Source organism: Kogia breviceps, chromosome 13 (assembly GCF_026419965.1).
Source record: "Kogia breviceps isolate mKogBre1 chromosome 13, mKogBre1 haplotype 1, whole genome shotgun sequence".
Taxonomy (NCBI): Eukaryota; Metazoa; Chordata; class Mammalia; order Artiodactyla; family Physeteridae; genus Kogia; species Kogia breviceps.
Genome location: NC_081322.1, coordinates 57,427,186 through 57,446,094, shown reverse-complemented (window position 1 = coordinate 57,446,094; position 18,909 = coordinate 57,427,186). Strand labels below are relative to the sequence as shown.

The window sequence follows — 18,909 nt, the reverse complement described above, 5'->3', positions numbered from 1 at the left end:
CTTTAAGTCACAGAAATGTATAATCTGGTTGCATCAGAACAGAAGAAGTAATTCTATTGCAGCAGAATCTACCACAGTTGTGTAGATGTGACTAAACAGTTGAATTTCATACTTCCACTCTTACATAGCCATGAAAAATTCTATGTTTAGATTAAGTGGTTAGTTAAAGGAATACTTATATCTCACACATGCATTTAACAACCCTGTCTACTGTAATTTTACTGTCTGGTCTCAGAAAAGGGAAGAAAAAAAGTTTGGATGATACTTTTTTCTTTGTGTTAGTTTCTCCTTAGGCAGATATTTTTGTCATCTCTTCTTTTGAGTCCAATTTTCCTAAAGTTTGTTTATGTCAATGGCTCTTGACAAACTGATAAAATGTTTCCAGAAAGCACATGGATTTGGAACTCTCTCTTGTTATGTTTATATTAGGCTTTATTTTAAAGGCAAGTGAGACTGCTTCAAATAAAACAACTCCAAGCTTCCAAGAAACAGTTAAGAGAAGGCAGAGACGGGCAGAAACACCCCTTCACAAACACTCACACGGTTGCCATGGACCTACATAAGCAGTGGGAGAACACAGAGACTAACTGGCGCAAGGAAAAGATGGAATTACTGGACCAGTTTGACAATGAAAGAAAGGAATGGGAAAGTCAATGGAAGATCATGCAGAAGAAGATAGAAGAGGTACAAATTGATTTGTTTTGAATGCACTGGAAACTTAAAACTCAGAACAAAAATTCCGTTGGTTTGTTTTGTATTGGAAACTATTTTTACTTTCCAATTCCACCTAAAAGATGCATGGCTCAGTGATATTTACTAGACCCCAAATCGCATAACCTAACCCAATGCTACCGTAGAGACTATGCTTATTTTATAGCTTTGCATGCACATTAGAACTTGAAATGTCTTCTAAAGTGTATCAATTTATTATTTTCTGACTAGAGTGCCGTGGTGTCAAAAGTGAGGTATGTATTTTGCATACGTTTTCAAATTCCGGGCCCAGGATGAAAACAGAAGAAAAACATAATTAGTGGAACATATTTTAGTAAAATTATAATTGGGCATTAAAATACAGATCTTTTCTGAGATGACTTATGAATAATGTCTACTAAAGGCAGTTATGTATTAGATAATTCAGTATAATCAAAAAGAGTGTCTTATATCAAAAAGAAAATGGAGGTGGACATGGTATTTATCCTGGCAAGGTGTGGCACATTTATTGGCACATTTATTTGGAAAGAATTTATAAAAAATGACATGCTGAGACTCTGGTACAAATAATAATTTTATTCCTTCACCCTGTTTGGCCTATGATATTTCCTTTAAGTATCTGCATTGATGTATATTCAAGCTTGTTCCAACTGAAAATTATTTATGCTTATCTTGCTTTCTTGTAACATTCCCTGCTGTTGACTTATATGGTTTTGTGCACATTGCCAAGGCAGTTATTTTAATAGACTCCTTGGCCTTTATTCACAGACAATCAAAGCTGGTGCTTTATGTGTTTATAGTGCAGATATTTTTCTTATTAACAGCCCTATAATTGGTTATGGATAAAATACAAATTGGCATGCTAAAAGGAAAAATAAAAAAGAATAGCCATGTGACTATTCTAAAATAGAGCTGAGAAGGCAGGCATGTAGTAAACAATTACAGATTGAAAGGAGAATTTACTTCTCATCCTTCTATAGTTTGGAAAATGCGTTTTGCTCGCTCTCTTAACTTCTCCATCCAGAGGCTTTGATTGGATCAACAGGGAGATGGCTAGGTCAAATCAAAATCCACAACTCCGATTCGAAACCTGAACTCATTGGCTTCCAAAGGTTTGGAAGGTCCAGTTAGTAACAATCTCAGATAATTCTAGCATCCAGGCAAAATAATTAAGGGAGTCAGGATTAGTCTAGCCAGTTGTTTAAGCCATGTAGCTAAGATATTCTGCTGTCTGGTTAAATTTGTTATTGTCAAATAATTATTCTGACAGCTCTGTAGATTCCATCTATGGAAAATATTAGCCTTATCAATTAGCAGGCATTAAACATACTTTAAACATAGGTGATAGTCCATACAAATACTGACAGAAGGGCTGGAATATTTTTTCTTTATCTTGGATGGCAGCTGTGGTGCTATTTATGTCATTCTGCTGGCAGTATACCACACCATACCTGGGAATCTGTTTAGAGAATGTGCTTACCCAAACTACCCACCCAGAGATGACGCTGTTCAAAACCCGAATACTAGCATTGTGCTCCCCTTATCATTCTAATATAGTTGTCCCTCAGTATACATGGGAGATTGGTTCCAGGAGCCCCTGTAGATACCAAATTCATGGATGCTCTCAAGTTCCTTATATAAAATGGCATAGTATGTATGTATTTTTTCCCACTCCCAGCTTTATACCTGTAAGAGTATACCTTCTTAGAGGCTATACAGCTGGGAGTAGAAAACAGGAGGAAATTGTCCTCACATGTCACAGAAAATCAGGACAATATTTTTAACTAAAATTAAAAATCAACACTTGGAAAAAATGTAACATGACACAAGCATAATAGACTGTATTTCTTTTGTATTTATCACTAAGCTCTGTGTATTAAATCAAACACAACTTATTGAGCCATATGTTAGAAAATTGTACATTTCCTGGTGCATGCATATAACTTCTGTGATTCCAAGTAAAAATGTCATTAGTGAGAGGATCAGTGTTGGGTATTAAGATGCTAATGATTCTTTGTTCAGCGACTATCCACAATCATTGCATTTACTATTACAAAATGAAGATGTACATACTTGGATCTTTGAAACCTAGACTAATCCAGATAGATACCCTTAACAGAGTTAATAGATACCTGGCAATTTTTTTTATCACATTGCCATCTTTCCTCATTTTCTCCTTTGATCAGATAACCATTGAAAAGAGCTAGGTACCAAGTAACACAGATTTCCTTGTACAAAATAAATGGTTTTCCATCAATAATATAATGATATTTGTTTATTCATACTTTACCTAAGTCCCCAAGAGAATTTAAGATGTCAAATAAAATTCTAGGTAAGGTAAAGTATTCCAAAACTAGAAGAGAAAGATGAGATGAAGACAAGAGGAAGGATCCTTTGTGAAATGCATGCAGCAAATCTGTCTTTCTAGTAAGTAACAAAAAATGATCAAATGCATATTTCTCAGTATTGAGAAAGCAGAAGCAAACCTATTTCCCAGAAATAACACTTTCGTCCCTGATTTTGCAACTAAAGCAATTTTGTTTCCACCCATGACTCCTGTAAAAGAGGACAATGCTACCAATAGCATCCTTAGATTTAGCATGGTGTTTTGAGGGTTGCTTCTTATAATGTCCCGCAAAGTTAGCCAAAGCTTTAATGGCCACAACTGTTCAGTACAGATAATTTTACAGGGGCCAAAACAGTTGATTCATGACTGCAATTTGATGCTATCCTGACTTCATCCAACTACAGTTTTATAAGTATTTAGGGCATAAATGCATGGCATATCCTTCAGGCATTAACTATGTTATAGTGCTTCACTCATCTGAGATTTAGGTAAATATTGAGCAGCAGTAAATCTGTTATTCTTTTTTTTTAACATCTTTATTGGAGTATAATTGCTTCACAATGATATGTTAGTTTCTCCTGTATAACAAGGTGAATCAGCTATACATATACATATATCCCCATATTTCCTCCCTCTTGTGTCTCCCTCCCATCCTCCCTATCCCACCCCTCTAGGTGGACACAAAGCACTGAGCTGATCTCCCTATGCTACCCGGCTGCTTCCCACTAACTATCTATTTTACATTTGGTAGTGTATATATGTCCATGCCACTCTCTCACTTCATCCCAGCTTACCCTTCTCCCTCCCTGTGTCCTCAAGTCCATTCTCTACGTCTGTGTCTTTATTCTGGTCCTGCCCCTAGGTTTTTCAGAACAATTTTTTTTTTTTCAGATCCCATATATATCTGTTAGCATACAGTATTTGTTTTTCTCTTTCTGACTTACTTCACTCTGTATGACAGTCAGTCTCTAGGTCCATCCACATCACTACAAATAACTCAGTTTCATTTCTTTTTATGGATGAGTAATATTCCATTGTATATATGTGTCACACCTTCTTTATCCATTCATCTGTTGATGGACAGTTAGGTTGCTTCCATGTCCTGGCTATTGTAAATAGAGCTGCAATGAACATTGTGGGGCATGACTCTTTTTGAATTATGATTTTCTCAGGGTATATGCCCAGTAGTGGGATTGCTGGGTCGTATGACACTTCTATTTTTAGTTTTTAAAGGAGATTCCATACTGTTCTCCATAGTGACTGAATTAATTTACATTGCCACCAACAGTGCAAGAGAGTTCCCTTTTCTCCACACCCTCTCCAGCATTTATTGTTTCTAGATTTTTTGATGATATGGCCATTCTGACCAGTGTGAGATGATATCTCATTGTAGTTTTGATCTGCATTTCTCTAATGATTAGTGATTTTGAGAATCCCTTCATGTGTTTGTTGGCAATCTGTATATCTTCTTTGGAGAAATATCTATTTAGGTCTTCTGCCCATTTTTTGATTGGGTTGTTTATTTTTCTGATATTGAGCTGCATGAGCTGCTTGTAAATTTTGGAGATTAATCCTTCGCTAGTTGCTTTGTTTGCAAATATTTTCTCCCATTCTGAGGGTCGTCTTCTCGTGTCTTTTATGGTTTCCTTTGCTGTGCAAAAGATTTTAAGTTTCATTAGATCCTATTTGTTTATTTTTGTTTTTATTTCCATTTCTCTAGGAGGTGGGTCAAAAAGGATCTTGCTGTGATTTATGTCATAGAGTGTTCTGCCTATGTTTTCCTCTAACAGTTTTATAATGTCTGGCCTTACATTTAGATCTTTAATCCATTTTGAGTTTATTTTTGTGTATGGTGTTAGGGAGTGTTCTAATTTCATTCTTATACATGTAGCTGTCCAGTTTTCCCAGCACCACTTATTGAAGAGGCTGTCTTTTCTCCATTGTATATTCTTGCCTCCTTTATCAAAAATAAGGTGGCCATATATGCGTGGGTTTACCTCTCGGCTTTCTATCCTGTTCCGTTGATCTATATTTCTTTTTTTGTGCCAGTGCCATACTGCCTTGATTACTGTAGCTTTGTAGTATAGTGTGAAATCCAGGAGCCTGATTCCTCCAGCCCCGTTTTTCTTTCTCAAGATTGCTTTGGCTATTTGGGGTCTTTTGTGTTTCCATACAAATTGTGAAATTTTTTGTTCTAGTTCTTGAAAAATGCCATTGATGGTGTGAGAGTAGTTTGATTGCATTGAATCTGTAGATTGCTTTGGGAAGTATAGTCATTTTCACAATGTTGATTGTTCCAATCCAAGTACATGGTATATCTCTCCATCTGTTTGCATCAGCTTTAATTTCTTTCATCAGTGTCTTATAGTTTTCTGCATACAGGTCTTTTGTCTCCTTAGGTAGGTTTATTTCTAGGTATTTTATTCTTTTTGTTGCAATGGTAAATGGGAGTGTTTCCTGAATTTCTCTTTCAGATTTTTCATCATTAGTTTATAGGAATGCCAGACATTTCTGTGCATTAATTATGTATCCTGCTACACTACCAAGTTCATTGATTAGCTCTGGTAGTTTTCTGGTAGCAACTTTAGGATTTCCTATGTATAGTATCATGTCATCTGCAAACAGTGACAGTTTTACTCTTCTTTCCCAGTTTGGATTCCTATTGTTTTTTTTTCTTCTCTGATTTCTGTGGCTAAAAGTTTCAAAACTATGTTGAATAACAGTGGTAAGAGTGGGCAGCCTTGTGTTCTTCCTGATCTTAGTGGAAATGGTTTCAGTTTTTCAGCATTGAAAACAATGTTGGCTGTGGGTTTGTCATATATGGCCTTTATTATGTTGAGGTAAGTTTCCTTTATGCCTACTTTCTGGAGGGTTTCTATCATAAATGGGTGATGAATTTTGTCAGAAGCTTTTTCTACATCTATTGAGATGATCATATGGTTTTTATTCTTCAATTTGTTAATATGGTGTATCACGTTGATTGATTTGTGTATATTGAAGAATCCTTGCATTCCTGGGATAAACCCCACTTTATCATGGTTTATGTTCCTTTTAATGTGCTGTTGGATTCTGTTTGCCTGTACTTTATTGAGGATTTTTGCATCTATGTTCATCAGTAATATTGGCCTGTAGTTTCTTTCTTTGTGACATCTTTGTCTGGTTTTGGTACCAGGGTGATGGTGGCCTTGTAGAATGAGTTTGGGAGTGTTCCTCCCTTTGCTACACTTTGGAAGAGTTTGAGAAGGATCAGTGTTAGTTCTTCTCTAAATGTTTGATAGAATTCGTCTGTGAAGCCATCTCGTCCTGGGCTTTTGTTTGTTGGAAAATTTTTAATCACAGTTCCAATTTCAGTGCTTGTGATTGGTCTGTTTATATTTTCTATCTCTTCATGGTTCAGTCATGGGAGGTTGTGCTTTTCTAAGAATTTGTCCATTTCTTCCTGGTTGTCCATTTTATTGGCATATAGTTGCTTGTAGTAATCTCTCGTGATCCTTCATATGTCTGCATGTCAGTTGTTACTTCTCCTTTTTCATTTCTAATTCTATTGATTTGAGTCTTCCCCTTTTTTTCTTGATGAGCCTGGCTAATGGTTTATCAATTTTGTTTATCTTCTCAAAGAACTGGCTTTTAGTTTTATTGATCTTTTTCATCTATTTCTGATCTGATCTTTATGATTTCTTTCCTTCTGCTAACTTTGGGGTTTTTTTGTTCTTCTTTCTCTAATTGCTTTAGGTGTAAGGTTAGGTTGTTTATTTGAGATTGCTGTTATTTCTTGAGGTAGGATTGTATTGCTATAAACTTCATCGTGTTTTCATTGTCATTTGTTTCTAGGTATTTTTTGATTTCCTCTTTGATTTCTTCAGTGATCTCTTGGTTATTTAGTAGTGTATTGTTTAGCCTCCCTGTGTTTGTATTTTTTACTGATTTTTTCCTGTAATTGATATCTAGGCTCATAGCGTTGTTATCAGAAAAGATACTTGATATGATTTCAATTTTCTTAAATTTACCAAGGCTTGATTTGTGACCCAAGATATGATCTATCCTGGACAGTGTTCCTTGAGCACTTAAGAGGAAAGTGTATTCTGTTGTTTTTGGATGGAATGTCCTATAAATATCAATTAAGTCCATCTTGTTTAATGTATCATTTAAAGCTTGTGTTTCCTTATTTATTTTCATTTTGGATGATCTGTCCATTGTTTATAGTGGGGCGTTAAAGTGCCCTTCTATGATTGTGTTACTGTCGTATTCTCCTTTTATGGCTGTTAGCATTTGCCTTATGTACTGAGGTGCTCCTATTTGGGGTGCATAAATATTTACAATTGCTATATCTTCTTCTTGGGTTGATCCCTTGATCATTATGTAGTGTCCTTCTTTGTCTCTTGTAATAATCTTTATTTTAAAGTCTATTTTTTCTGATATGAGAATTGCCACTCTAGCTATCTTTTGATTTCCATTTACATGGAATATCTTTTTCCATCCCCTCAGTTTCAGTCTGTATGTGTCCCTAGGTCTAAAGTGGGTGTCTTGTAAAAACAGCATATATATGGGTCTTGTTTTCGTATCCATTCAGCCAGTCTATGTCTTTTGGTTGGAGCATTTAATCCATTTACATTTAAGGTAGTTATCGATATGTATGTTTCTATTACCATTTTCTTAATTGTTTGGGGTTTGTTATTGTAGGTCTTTTCCTTCTCTTGTGTTTCCTGCCTAAAGAAGTTCTTTTAGCATTTGTTGTTAAACTGGTTTGGTGGTGCTGAATTCTGTTAGCTTTTGCTTCTCCGTAGAGGTTTTAATTTCTCCGTGGAACCTGAATGAACTGCTTTGGGTAATCTTGTTGGTAGGTTTTTCCTTTTCATCACTTTAAATATGTCCTTCCACTCCCTCTGTCTTTCAGAGTTTCTGCTGAAAGATTACCTGTTAACTTTATGGGGATTCCCTTGTATGTTATTTGTTGTTTTTCCCTTGCTGCTTTTAATATTTTTTCTTTGTATTTAATTTTTGATAGTTTGATTAATATGTGTCTTGGCATGTTTCTCCTTGGATTTTTCCTATATGGGACTCTCTGCCCTTCCTGGGCTTGACTATTTCCTTTCCTATATTAGGGAAGGTATGTAGGAAATAATCTCTTCAAATATTTTCTCAGACCCTTTCTTTTTCTCTTCTTCTTCTGGGACCCCTACAATTCTTATGTTCGTGTGTTTAATGTTGTCTCAGAGGTCTCTGAGACTGTCCTCAATTCTTTTCATTCTTTTTTCTTTATTCTGCTCTGTGGTAGTTATTTCCACTATTTTGTCTTCCAGGTCCCTTATCCGTTCTTCTGCCTCAGTTATTCTGCTATTGGTTACTTATAGAGAATTTTTAATTTCATTTATTGTGTTGTTCATCACTGTTTGTTTGGTCTTTAGTTCTTCTAGGTCCTTGTTAAACATTTCTTGTGTTTGTTCTATTTCCAAGATTTTGGATCATCTTTACTATCATTACTCTGAATTCTTTTCCAGGTAGACTTTCTCTTTCCTCTTCATTTGTTTGGTGTGGTGGGTTTTTACCTTGCTCCTTCATCTGCTGTGTATTTTTCTGTCTTCTCATTTTGCTTAATTTACTGTGTTTGGAGTCTCCTTTTCACAAGCTGCAGGTTCGTAGTTCATGTTGTTTTTGGTGTCTGCCCCCAGTAGGTAAGTTTGGTTCAGTGGGTTGTGAAGGCTTCCTGGTGGAGGTGACTGGTGCCTGTGTTTTGGTGGATGATTCTGGATCTTGGTTTTCTGGTGGGCAGAACCGCATCCGGTGGTGTGTTTTGGGGTGTCTGTGAACTTAGTATGATTTTAGGCAGCCTCTCCACTAATGGGTGGGGTTGTGTTCCTGTCTTACTCATTGTTTGGCATAGGGTGTCCAGCCACAGTATTTTGCTGGTTGTTGAGTGGAGCTGGGTCTTAGTGTTGAGATGGAGATCTCTGAGAGAGCTTTCGCTGTTTGATATTTCATGGAGCTGGGAGGTCTCTGGTGGACCAATGTCCTGAACTCAGCTCTCCCACTTCAGAGGCTCAGGCTGACACCTGGCCCGAGCAGCAAGACCCTGTAAGCCACTCAGCTGCTATTGCTGGAGGGTCTCCTGCAGAGGCGAGGGGCGGCTGGGGCTCACAGCCAGGACAAGGATCTGGGAGCAGAAGTTCTCTGTTATTCTTTGAATGATAGATGTAGTGCAGATATAGGTTGTGACTGTAAAATGTAGAGTCATTTGCTTTAGTAGTTCTCTGACTGTCTGGAATTTGACAAGCTTTCCCAGAACACCTAAAGAGAAAGCCAGTAATAGCCTGCAGGTTAAACTGAACTCTCAAGAACTAATTTGGGGCCCACTTTAGCATAGACTAATAGATGATCAACACCTTAGAGTTCTATTGTATTACCTAGGACAGGGTCACATTTGTTTTCATTAGGACAGGAAACATTTTTTGAATGTATGTAGACTTGGAAGTAAAAAAAAAAAAAAAAAAAAAAAAAAATCTCAGAATTACCTGTCCCTCACCAATGTAACTTCCAAAAGTTACATATTTTGATTGCCAAGTGTCTACTTAGGGACAGAATTAGCTGAGTTACTATATGAGATTGTCAACTATTTAGACAGTTAAATGTTGGCATATAGGATCATATATTTTAAAAATATGACCTTAATGTTAGTTAAACTCTCGCTTCTCTCTGAAAGCAGTTAGAGAGCATTGCCAGTAATTGATTCGAATCATTCCAATTTTGTTAACAGTGCTTCTGTATCATCATGATATCTATATATAAACACAGGTTTGTTTCATTTTTGAATGGGTTGATTTCTACTCAGAAGAATAGAAATTACCATCCATGCTTTGACCTACTGAAAGTAGTCTTTATGGTTCCTCAAAGTTGTTCCAGCTAATCCAGACTTTAGAACTGTTATTTGGAAGCATAAGCATTAATACCGTGGGGTAGTATATAGTAATCTGGCAAAGAGAACTCAGAACAGTATGCATAGTATCAAAAATATTGAGAGAGTGGATTAAGGGGAAATTTTTATCTTTGTTTTCTTTACAGCTCTGCCATGAAGTAGAGCTTCGGAGGAAAATCAACATGAGTGAACGTGCGATTATTGATCTTGATCGTGAAAAGGCCATTCAAGACAAAATGATGGAATCTTCTCCAAATTATCCCAATTCAAGACAATGTGAATTTACAGGGATGAAACACAGGAATGGTCTGGGAAAAAAAGGTAAAACAGGGCAGAGCTTACTCAGTGAAAGAAATCAAATGTGTAAGGAACAAAAAACAATCAAAAAATCAAAAGTAGGGTTAATGGATTCTATGGCCACAGACAACCAAAAGGAATGTGAGACCCCGCCTGACCTGAGGACTTCTGAGGAAGAGAACAAGAGCTGCTCTGGCGCCCTCAACACAGTAAGTAAGCCAGGATTGGCCTAGTACTGTTTCTAAAGACATATTTACATTTCAAAGGGCTAACATGCTATTGCTTATATGTGTAAAGGCTCTTGAAGAACTTGCCAAAGTTAGTGAAGAATTATGCGGCTTTCAAGAGGAAATTCGAAAGCGTTCTAACCACAGAAGGTAGGCTGGTACATCTGTGATGATTTTTATGTTGGAAAATCAAAAAGAATGTTGTTTTTAGTTAATGAATCCAAACTTCCTTTAGCATCTAACACTTTGTTAGTGAGAATTAATAATACTGTTAAAATATGTTATCTTAGGAGATAAAAACTTAAATTGTATATTTCTCTGTTCACTAATTCTTAAAGCAAATCTTCTAATTCTCTTTGTAGTTTGACTGTTAGGCATACTTTACTTTTTTGGTGTTTAGTGAAGTTATACTAACCATAAAAAATAATAAATTAACAAGTATACTCCAATGGAATTCTTTTTTATTTTGAGTATTTGGCTGGTGGAAGAGTATACTGGGTTAATCTAGTTAAATACATCTTTAAACTATATCAAATTTAACAATGTGGTGTTTTAATTATATAATGATGTTCTATTGAAACATTTTGAGCCATTTATTTTTCTACATTTATTATATATATAATGGAAGCATTCATAATTTTCAGAATAACATATTGTAAATATGTACACACATACATATTTATACAGTGCTGTAAAACATGCTCTTTCAGTTCAGAAGCACCCTTATAACCATAAGGGTAAGTTTTAGCCAAACTGAAAAATAAATTGGAGTTCTCTACAAGTTAAGTAAAAATGGATTGTTCTAGGATCACCATTTATCTCCTAGTGGGGCAGTATACTTCTCTTAGAAGCTATAGGAATGTGGACCCTTATTTTTCTTTAGCTTTTTGGAAGCTCAGAGAGAATTTTTGTACTGACTTACAACAGATTTTCTTACCCAACCATGTTTTTTACATAGTTTTGCCTTCCACTTTTCCATTTAGCTTTTGCCTACTACTCTCTGCTAATGGGTATTTGTCTGCACTTTATTGTAAGCTATCTCGTAATATAAGTTGAAGAGATATAAATATGATTTATATGTATCAATATGATTAATTAATGTTAATTTGTGAACTCACATTCTTGCTATATTTAGGTATTTATTTCAATAATTCTTACTTGCCAATTTTTTTTCACAAACCACACCTGGTATAAAGTTCTCACTGCCACTTATGGCCTTTCAAGAAAAGCTCAAAATCCTTAGTATGTAATTCAAAGTCATTACAGTTTGACCTAATATTTCTCTTCTATTTGCTGTCATCCTTTCCACTTTTTTATATTCCATCCACACCAAAGTACTCACTGTTCCTTGAATAGCCACAATATTTGTACTGCAGCTCTCTTTTGCTTATTTGTCCTTTACTCATAAAAAAAAAAGATCACTTTTCTTTCATGCCCATATAACACCTTCCATTTGGTATTGCTCATGTCTGTTTGCGCTTTGATTCAGATTTCTGTCACACTACTTAGAATGTTATTTCAAATTCAAAGAGAGGAGTTTGAGCTCAGAAGACGTTATGAATAGGAATTCAGTAGGCAAAGCGGATATAAGGAAATGGCAAGAGAAAACCTATAGAAATGGGAACGCCAATAGCAGACACCCAAGAGACTACACACAGTCGAGTCTGAGTATAGGTGAAGTTTAGGTAATAGAAAAAAAATGAGAGACCACAGTTAAAAAGGTAGTTTGGGCCAGACTATGTATATAGAGTTGAATACAACACTGAGAGGTGGCCTTTATCCTGCAGTAAAAGGGACTTGAAGTTTTGTACTATGGGATTTATATAAAAATAATGTTTAAGGAAGTTGTGACTCCTTTTCCAGAATCCATTGCTTTAGCCCCAGTGTCTTTTAAGAACTTATCGTAAATAAAGTCATCACTAATATACCATGTTTTATAATTGTCTAGGATGAAGTCAGATTCTTTTCTCCAGGAAACACCAGTTGGAATTAATATGCCTTATGGAGATCACATGATCAACAACAACCAGTGCATTACTTCAACCAGTTTAGAAAAAGAGAAAAAGAAAAATAGAAAGAATCTGAGCTGTACTGATGTTTTCCAAAACAATTCTAAGAAAAAAGGTGGAATTGATACAACTGATCTGCAAAGAAGTGAAACCCCACCAGTTCCTCCTCCAAGAAGTACATCTCGAAATTTTCCCAGCTCATGTTCTGCACAAGCCCATGAAAGTTTGAAGGAAAGTTCAGACCACAACGGCTGGGTGGCGCAAGAAGGTCAAGGCGAAAAGAACCCTCATTTCCTCTGGAGGCACGACGAGATGCCTGCGCTGTGTCTAAATGAAGGGAAGACTTTGAAAGATGGTATCACATTTTCTTCTTTGGCACCAGAAACCAAAACAGATAAAAAGCCTCCATGTAATGAAAATGTTGGACTTACCATGTGGTCATGCGACACTGGGATTGGTGCAAAAAATAGCCACTCTACACCATGGTTTCAGAAAACCTGCTCTATTCCCAATAAGCCAAAATATGAAAAGGTGATTCCAGATCACCCTGCTAAATCTCATCCTGATCTTCACATAAGCAACGTCTGTAGCTCCTTGGTGACACAGAGCAGCGGCCCACTGAGAAGTTTCAGTTGTGGCTTTGAAAGGACTATTAGGAATGAAAAGCTGGCAACAAAGACTGATGAATTTAACAGAATCGTATTTAGAACAAATAGAAATTGTCATGCAGTACAGCAAAGTCGAAGCTACTCAGAACCCTCTGAAGATCTTCAGCCCTGTGATACTTTAATTTCTTGCACAGGTAACATCTCAGAAAGTGACAGTGTTTCTGACATGCTGAAAACCAGTGCCCCCATGCCTGTGCCCAGGGAAAATGTGCATGATAATTCCACCCAAAACCCTACAACAGGCCTATTCAGACAAATGCAGGAACACATAAGCCCTAGCAGTTACCGGAATATGCTCCACGAGCATGATTGGAGACCAAGTAATTTGTCTGGCCGACCAAGGTCAGCTGATCCCAGGTCAAATTATGGTGTGGTGGAAAAGCTGCTGAAAACCTATGAGACATCAGTGGGGTCCGCATTGCAAAATTCTAAATGCTTCCAGGCTAATTGGACCAAGTGTAATTCTGATGTCAGTGGTGGAGCCACATTAAGTCAGCATTTAAAAAAGCTCCAAATAGAACAAGAGCTTCAGCAAAAGCCAGCTATGTGTGGAGCACAGCAGGTGAAGCAAGGAGCAGATCAGAAAAAGGTAACTGAGGTGAGAAAGAAATTTAACATATTTTGGTAGAACTGCATCCATATTTAGCAATGGCTCAGAGTTCAGTCAGTTGCCCATTCATATAAATAGAATGTAGGCACATGTTTTGACATCTTCTTAGTTCCTTGACCCTTCATTTGCGAATAAATATAAACCTTAGAATTGTAACTCAACATGAACTTTTAAAAGCATAGTTTTTAAGTTTGAGTTTAGCACATTATAACTTTTATTTAAATTCTGAAATGGCACAACACAATCTAATAAATTAAATTCTTAAGAACCTCAAAAAGATCAAATGTGTGTTGTGTTTTTTTCTTGAAAAAATATTCTGAATGTGCATCTGTTCATTTATAGAATCTTATCCTGTTTAAGTGTTTATATTTTTAAAAGTATATGGGAAGTATTTATAAATAACTTGCACTTTTCGGTTATTAGCTATGGTTGGTTCAGTCATTCCCAGAATTTGATTCATGTTCTTCCTCAGGGGATTAGTCACATGAATATGAGTTTGGGTGAAAAAAAATAATTTAAAATAGTGCCTTATGCAGTTCTCTTATTGTGGAGCTAAAAGGCAGTGTATGAAAATAAAAATGATAGTATAATGTAAAAAAATTTAAGGTCATTATTATTTGTATAAATTCTTTGTGTGGAAATTGCCCGCCCCCCAAAAAAATGGGTATTTAAATAAACTGTTGTCCTTTCTTCATTCCAGTTTGCTTGCAAAAGAGTATAATCTTAGAGGAGAAAAAGAGGTTGAAGAGATTTGTATTTACAATGAAGAGTTATCCATCAGCACCTTTTATGCATAATTTATAAAAAGTTACAAGGTGACATATTGTTATAATTAACCAATGCTTTGAAAATCCTGGTTTTACATAGTGCAATGTATATGCACCATTGTTTTAAACGAGGCAGGTTGCCTCTTTCTGGTGTAAGAAATTATTTTTATGAGGCTTTCAAGCCCTACAAAAGTATCAGTTTACATGTAGTTTATCAGAAACTTTGCCTGTTTGCCCAAAGTACAGATAATTATCCTGCTTTTCTATTTCTGTTTTTTTTAGTTGAGCCCATAAATACCTGTAAGGTCCTGTGGCTTCAGATGGGAAATGAAAGCACATATACAGTAATCAGCCAAAATTCTCATGAACAAATATTACTAAATATCTCCCATTTTTGTACTGATTGGAGATTTGGGAAGGGTCCTCTGCTGTCGATCGTTAAGAGTAGTTCTCCATCCCTCCCCCTCAGGAAGAGGTTTAAAAAAATAAGACTCCAAGGAGAGAAAAAGTAAATGCAGGTTACCCTCATAGAAATAAAGGCTGTCCTTACTGCCCGTCTCAGGTGAAAGAGCACGGGCTTTGTTAAGGTCAATAAGAATCAAAGTACAAAATGTGTCATGAAAGCTTTTTAACTGTTTCTTAATGGCAAGAGTCCTAGAATGCTTTTCTTCCATTAAAATAAAAAGAAAGAAAAGTAGGAAGAAATGAAAGAAAGCGAAGGGAAGAGAAGGGAAAAGTTTTCAGTCTTCGGAAGATACCCAAGATAGATCGCAACTCTTTCTTAGCAAATAGAATGAAGTTATATTTTAAAGTATTTTAATGATAATTTTGAAACTTTTTACAGATAGTAACAGTGGTTCTTAGTGGAAAAAATAAGATAGCATCAGACAAATCATTTGGTGGTTTGTGTGCCTTTTGCTTATGATCTCTAAAAGTGTCAACTTGACATAAAATAACTGGACATAAATTAATTCTTCTTTAAATTATTATCTTCAAAAAAAATAAACCACTAAAATATCCTAACACTCCACTAAGAAAAATCTTTAGTTCTATCATATCAATTTTATCTAACATGAACTTTTGAGTTCTAACGTAACATTAACTCATAGTTAGTTCTAAAAAGAAATCAGTTGTATTAAAACTTGTCAGTGTGGAGATCGATCTACAAGATTATCAAATGCCATATTCATATTAAAAGTGAATTGTTTTGATTAAAACAATCAAGACCAGGAATAGCTTCTTCAATTTTAAATGCTTTGTCTTGCTTGTAAACATGGTAATACAATACATTAATGCTATAGTTGGGATCCATAATATATTAAGCTCATTGTTGGTGCCTGAATAGTGAGATGAATGTCTTCATTTGTGTCTTAAGGAGTCCATGGCAGTGAAATCCTCACATGGAAAAGGATTTTCCCGACCTGCTAGACCAGCAAATCGCCGTCTCCCGTCCAGGTGGGCATCCAGATCTCCATCGGCACCCCCTGCCTTGCGGAGACCTGTCCACAACTTTCCCATTTCTCTGCGATCAGAAGCATCGATGGTCTGAGTCTCTGGCCTGGATTGCTAGATTACAAAAGTCCCAATTGCCAAACAGAGTATTCTGAGTGTTTACAACCAATTCTGTCTCTTCTGTATCTTTCAAGATTACTGGGACAATTGAAATCTTAACTTCCCATCAGTCTTCAGTGTTTTTAATCTATGGAACAGTTATCCTCCTGTATTTTGATTTTTTAGATACGAATTTTTTAATGCCATCCTCATTAATTTGCCAATATGATTTAAGTTCAAACAATGTACTATATTGTATATTCCAACTTTCTTGCAAGTGGCAGAAAGCAAGGTTATTTGCATGGCCGTGTGTTTTGTAGGTGCATGTGTTGATATAGGAAGTATCAGTATGTATTTAGATAAGAAAAACTTATGTGCTAGTGTTGACTTTGAAATTATAACATGTATACCTATATATTCTTTGTGTTTATTTAAAATTTTTAAAAATATACAGTATTATTTATATTTTTTTATACCTTTTAATAGGTATCCATTTAAAGCTCTTGAGGTACCTATGTTAACTAACCACTTCCTTGGTCCCAACTACATACAAAACTAATTATACGTATATCTAACGTTAGTAGATTTCTACAGCCAACTCATAGTTCCTTAACCCATATAAAGATAGACTAATACTATTGATCTTCTTGTTTACTCTTTTAAATAAATAAAAGTGTCAGGTTTAAACAGATTAGCCTTCTAAAGCAAACATAAAATGTTCACAAAAGCTTTGATATATCATTCAGCAGTCTCTTGCAGCTTTCCTTGTTAAATAGGATATAAAAAGAAATTCAATTATGCTGAATTCTACTCTTTGGTAAAATTATAGTAAATTTTTGTTCAGCTACTTTATTTGGAGTCATACATATTGAGAGGTAAGTTATTCACTTTTTCCTTTTTCTAACCTTTCCCCTAAAATTAGTAGATAAGAGACTAATTCAATTTTTTATTAACAAAGAAAATCAGGAATGATATTTCATTGAGAGCTGAATTATATTTCCTATAGTGTACTACATTAAAAAAGCCTTAAACTAACCTTTGGCATCCATGGGGCAGCATAAGGGGCAGAAACTTTTTTGGGGCCACAGTTCATGAACAGTGAGCATATTATATCTATATTAAGAACTGACAGAAATATGAATGTTGAGGTGCTTGGAATTCTACATGAAAGATCTTAGAAGCAACTTTGCTCTCCATTGTCTCTATGTAAAATCAGCTACATTATTAGATAGTAATTCTATTTAAGCTTTTCTTTTACTAGCAAAATGGTTAAGGAATTCTTATGGCAAAAGTATTCAAAGAACCTTCTCCTTGTGATACATTCTAACAATTTAGAGAAATTCACTTCATTATACCATGACTTGAGGTAAAGTAATTAATTTTCAAATCCAGGACTGCCTTAAAGGCTCAAGACTGTTGCATGGTGATGGACAGATTCATACTTACCAATAGGAGAGCTTCCAGGCATTGAGCAGAATTAAACTTCTAGAATGTGAGGTTGGAGCAGATGATAAGTAAAGGCTATAGATCCAGTCTTTTAATTCTTGTTTCTTTCAGGAATATCCTTTTCCATAGGAAGACTATCAGAGAAAAGTAGCCTAGACATCAAATGATGTCACTCATATACTATGCTTTTCATCTAGAAGGGAGAAAACACTGGGGAGGTGGTAGCCTATGGCATAAAATGATGGACCTGGTAGGAAGATTCTGCTGTGTGACACTGGAGAGCCTGCCCAAGGGCTGTGTGACATAGCTGCTTCTCTCCTTCACTGCATTCCAGGTAGTCTGATGTGGATCTGTGGTTCCTAACTTGAATTACAAGTCAGAATATTGAAGATTGTTTTTTAAATTAGATTCCTGACCTCACCCCATAATTGCTAAAGAAAAATTTCCAAGGGTGGGGAGGGAATCTTGAGTCCTTAATGAAACAAAGCAAAATATTTGATGATTAGGGAGATTTGGAAGCAATGACATTGATTCATACCCCAGTGGATGGGCACCATTGGGTAGTCATGTTACTTCTCTGGAACTTGCCTTTGTTATCTGTAAATTAAAAGGATAATATTGTCAGGCATCACAATTTTATGCTACTTGTTCTAACCATTTGAGTGAAACGGGGACACATTTTAACATCTTATGTTGACAAAAATCATAGAATATTAGAGCTGAAAAAATCTTAGCATCTAGTCCAACTCCTTGATTGTAAAGACGGAAAAACTAAAACAAGGATTATTTGAATGTTCTGTTTTCTCTTTTTAAATATTTTACAATTTTTATGGAAAAACCTATGAGTTAAATGGAAATTATCCTTGAAAATACATGTTTGATGTATCGTGATTTTTAACCAGTAGTTTTTCTACTTTGGATGGGCATTTTCTTCCCAAGAACATACCCTTTATTATGCCATCATTGCTGGATTTAAGGGATTTGTAAACATTTCGGAAGCACTTGATTAGAAGTTTTCCCTGGCAGACTTTTTTTTTTTGGGGGGGGGGGAATCTTATATTATTTCAATAGAGGGTTATTGATATTGTAGGTTGATCTCAGAAAGGAATAAGAATGAGGCAGAGAAGAGTGCTTGAGTCTCTGTGGGTTGCGTGTGTGCACATGTGTGCACAATCCTTGCCTGAGCTCTCCATATTCCCTTATGCCCGAAGCCAAATATAAATCATGTTGCATAATTCATTTTATCAAAAATGATCCGTAACTTTCATTTATTTTTACATAGACAACGAAGATGACGAGATATTAACATGCACAAAACATGATTTACCTCTACATAGAGGATTTAGCCAGACTCCATGTCATCCTG

General features: G+C 35.7%; 1 protein-coding gene across 5 annotated transcripts in view; it reads left to right on the top strand.

Moving 5' to 3' along the window:
* Positions 1–18,177, top strand: part of KIAA0408 (KIAA0408 ortholog) — a 33,456-nt gene extending 15,279 nt beyond the window's left edge. For 2 of the 5 annotated variants that reach the window (XM_067010715.1, XM_059083565.2), the window contains exons 2-6: positions 430–684; positions 10,115–10,474; positions 10,563–10,642; positions 12,441–13,767; positions 15,922–18,177. In XM_067010715.1, coding sequence (XP_066866816.1) covers positions 550–684; positions 10,115–10,474; positions 10,563–10,642; positions 12,441–13,767; positions 15,922–16,095 — 2,076 coding nt within the window. In that variant the 5' untranslated portion in view covers positions 430–549 and the 3' untranslated portion in view covers positions 16,096–18,177. The remainder of the gene's footprint in view (positions 1–429; positions 685–10,114; positions 10,475–10,562; positions 10,643–12,440; positions 13,768–15,921) is intronic. The other 3 variants (XM_067010717.1, XM_067010718.1, XM_067010716.1) reach the window with 3 other exon arrangements.
* The last annotated feature ends 732 nt before the right edge of the window (positions 18,178–18,909 follow it).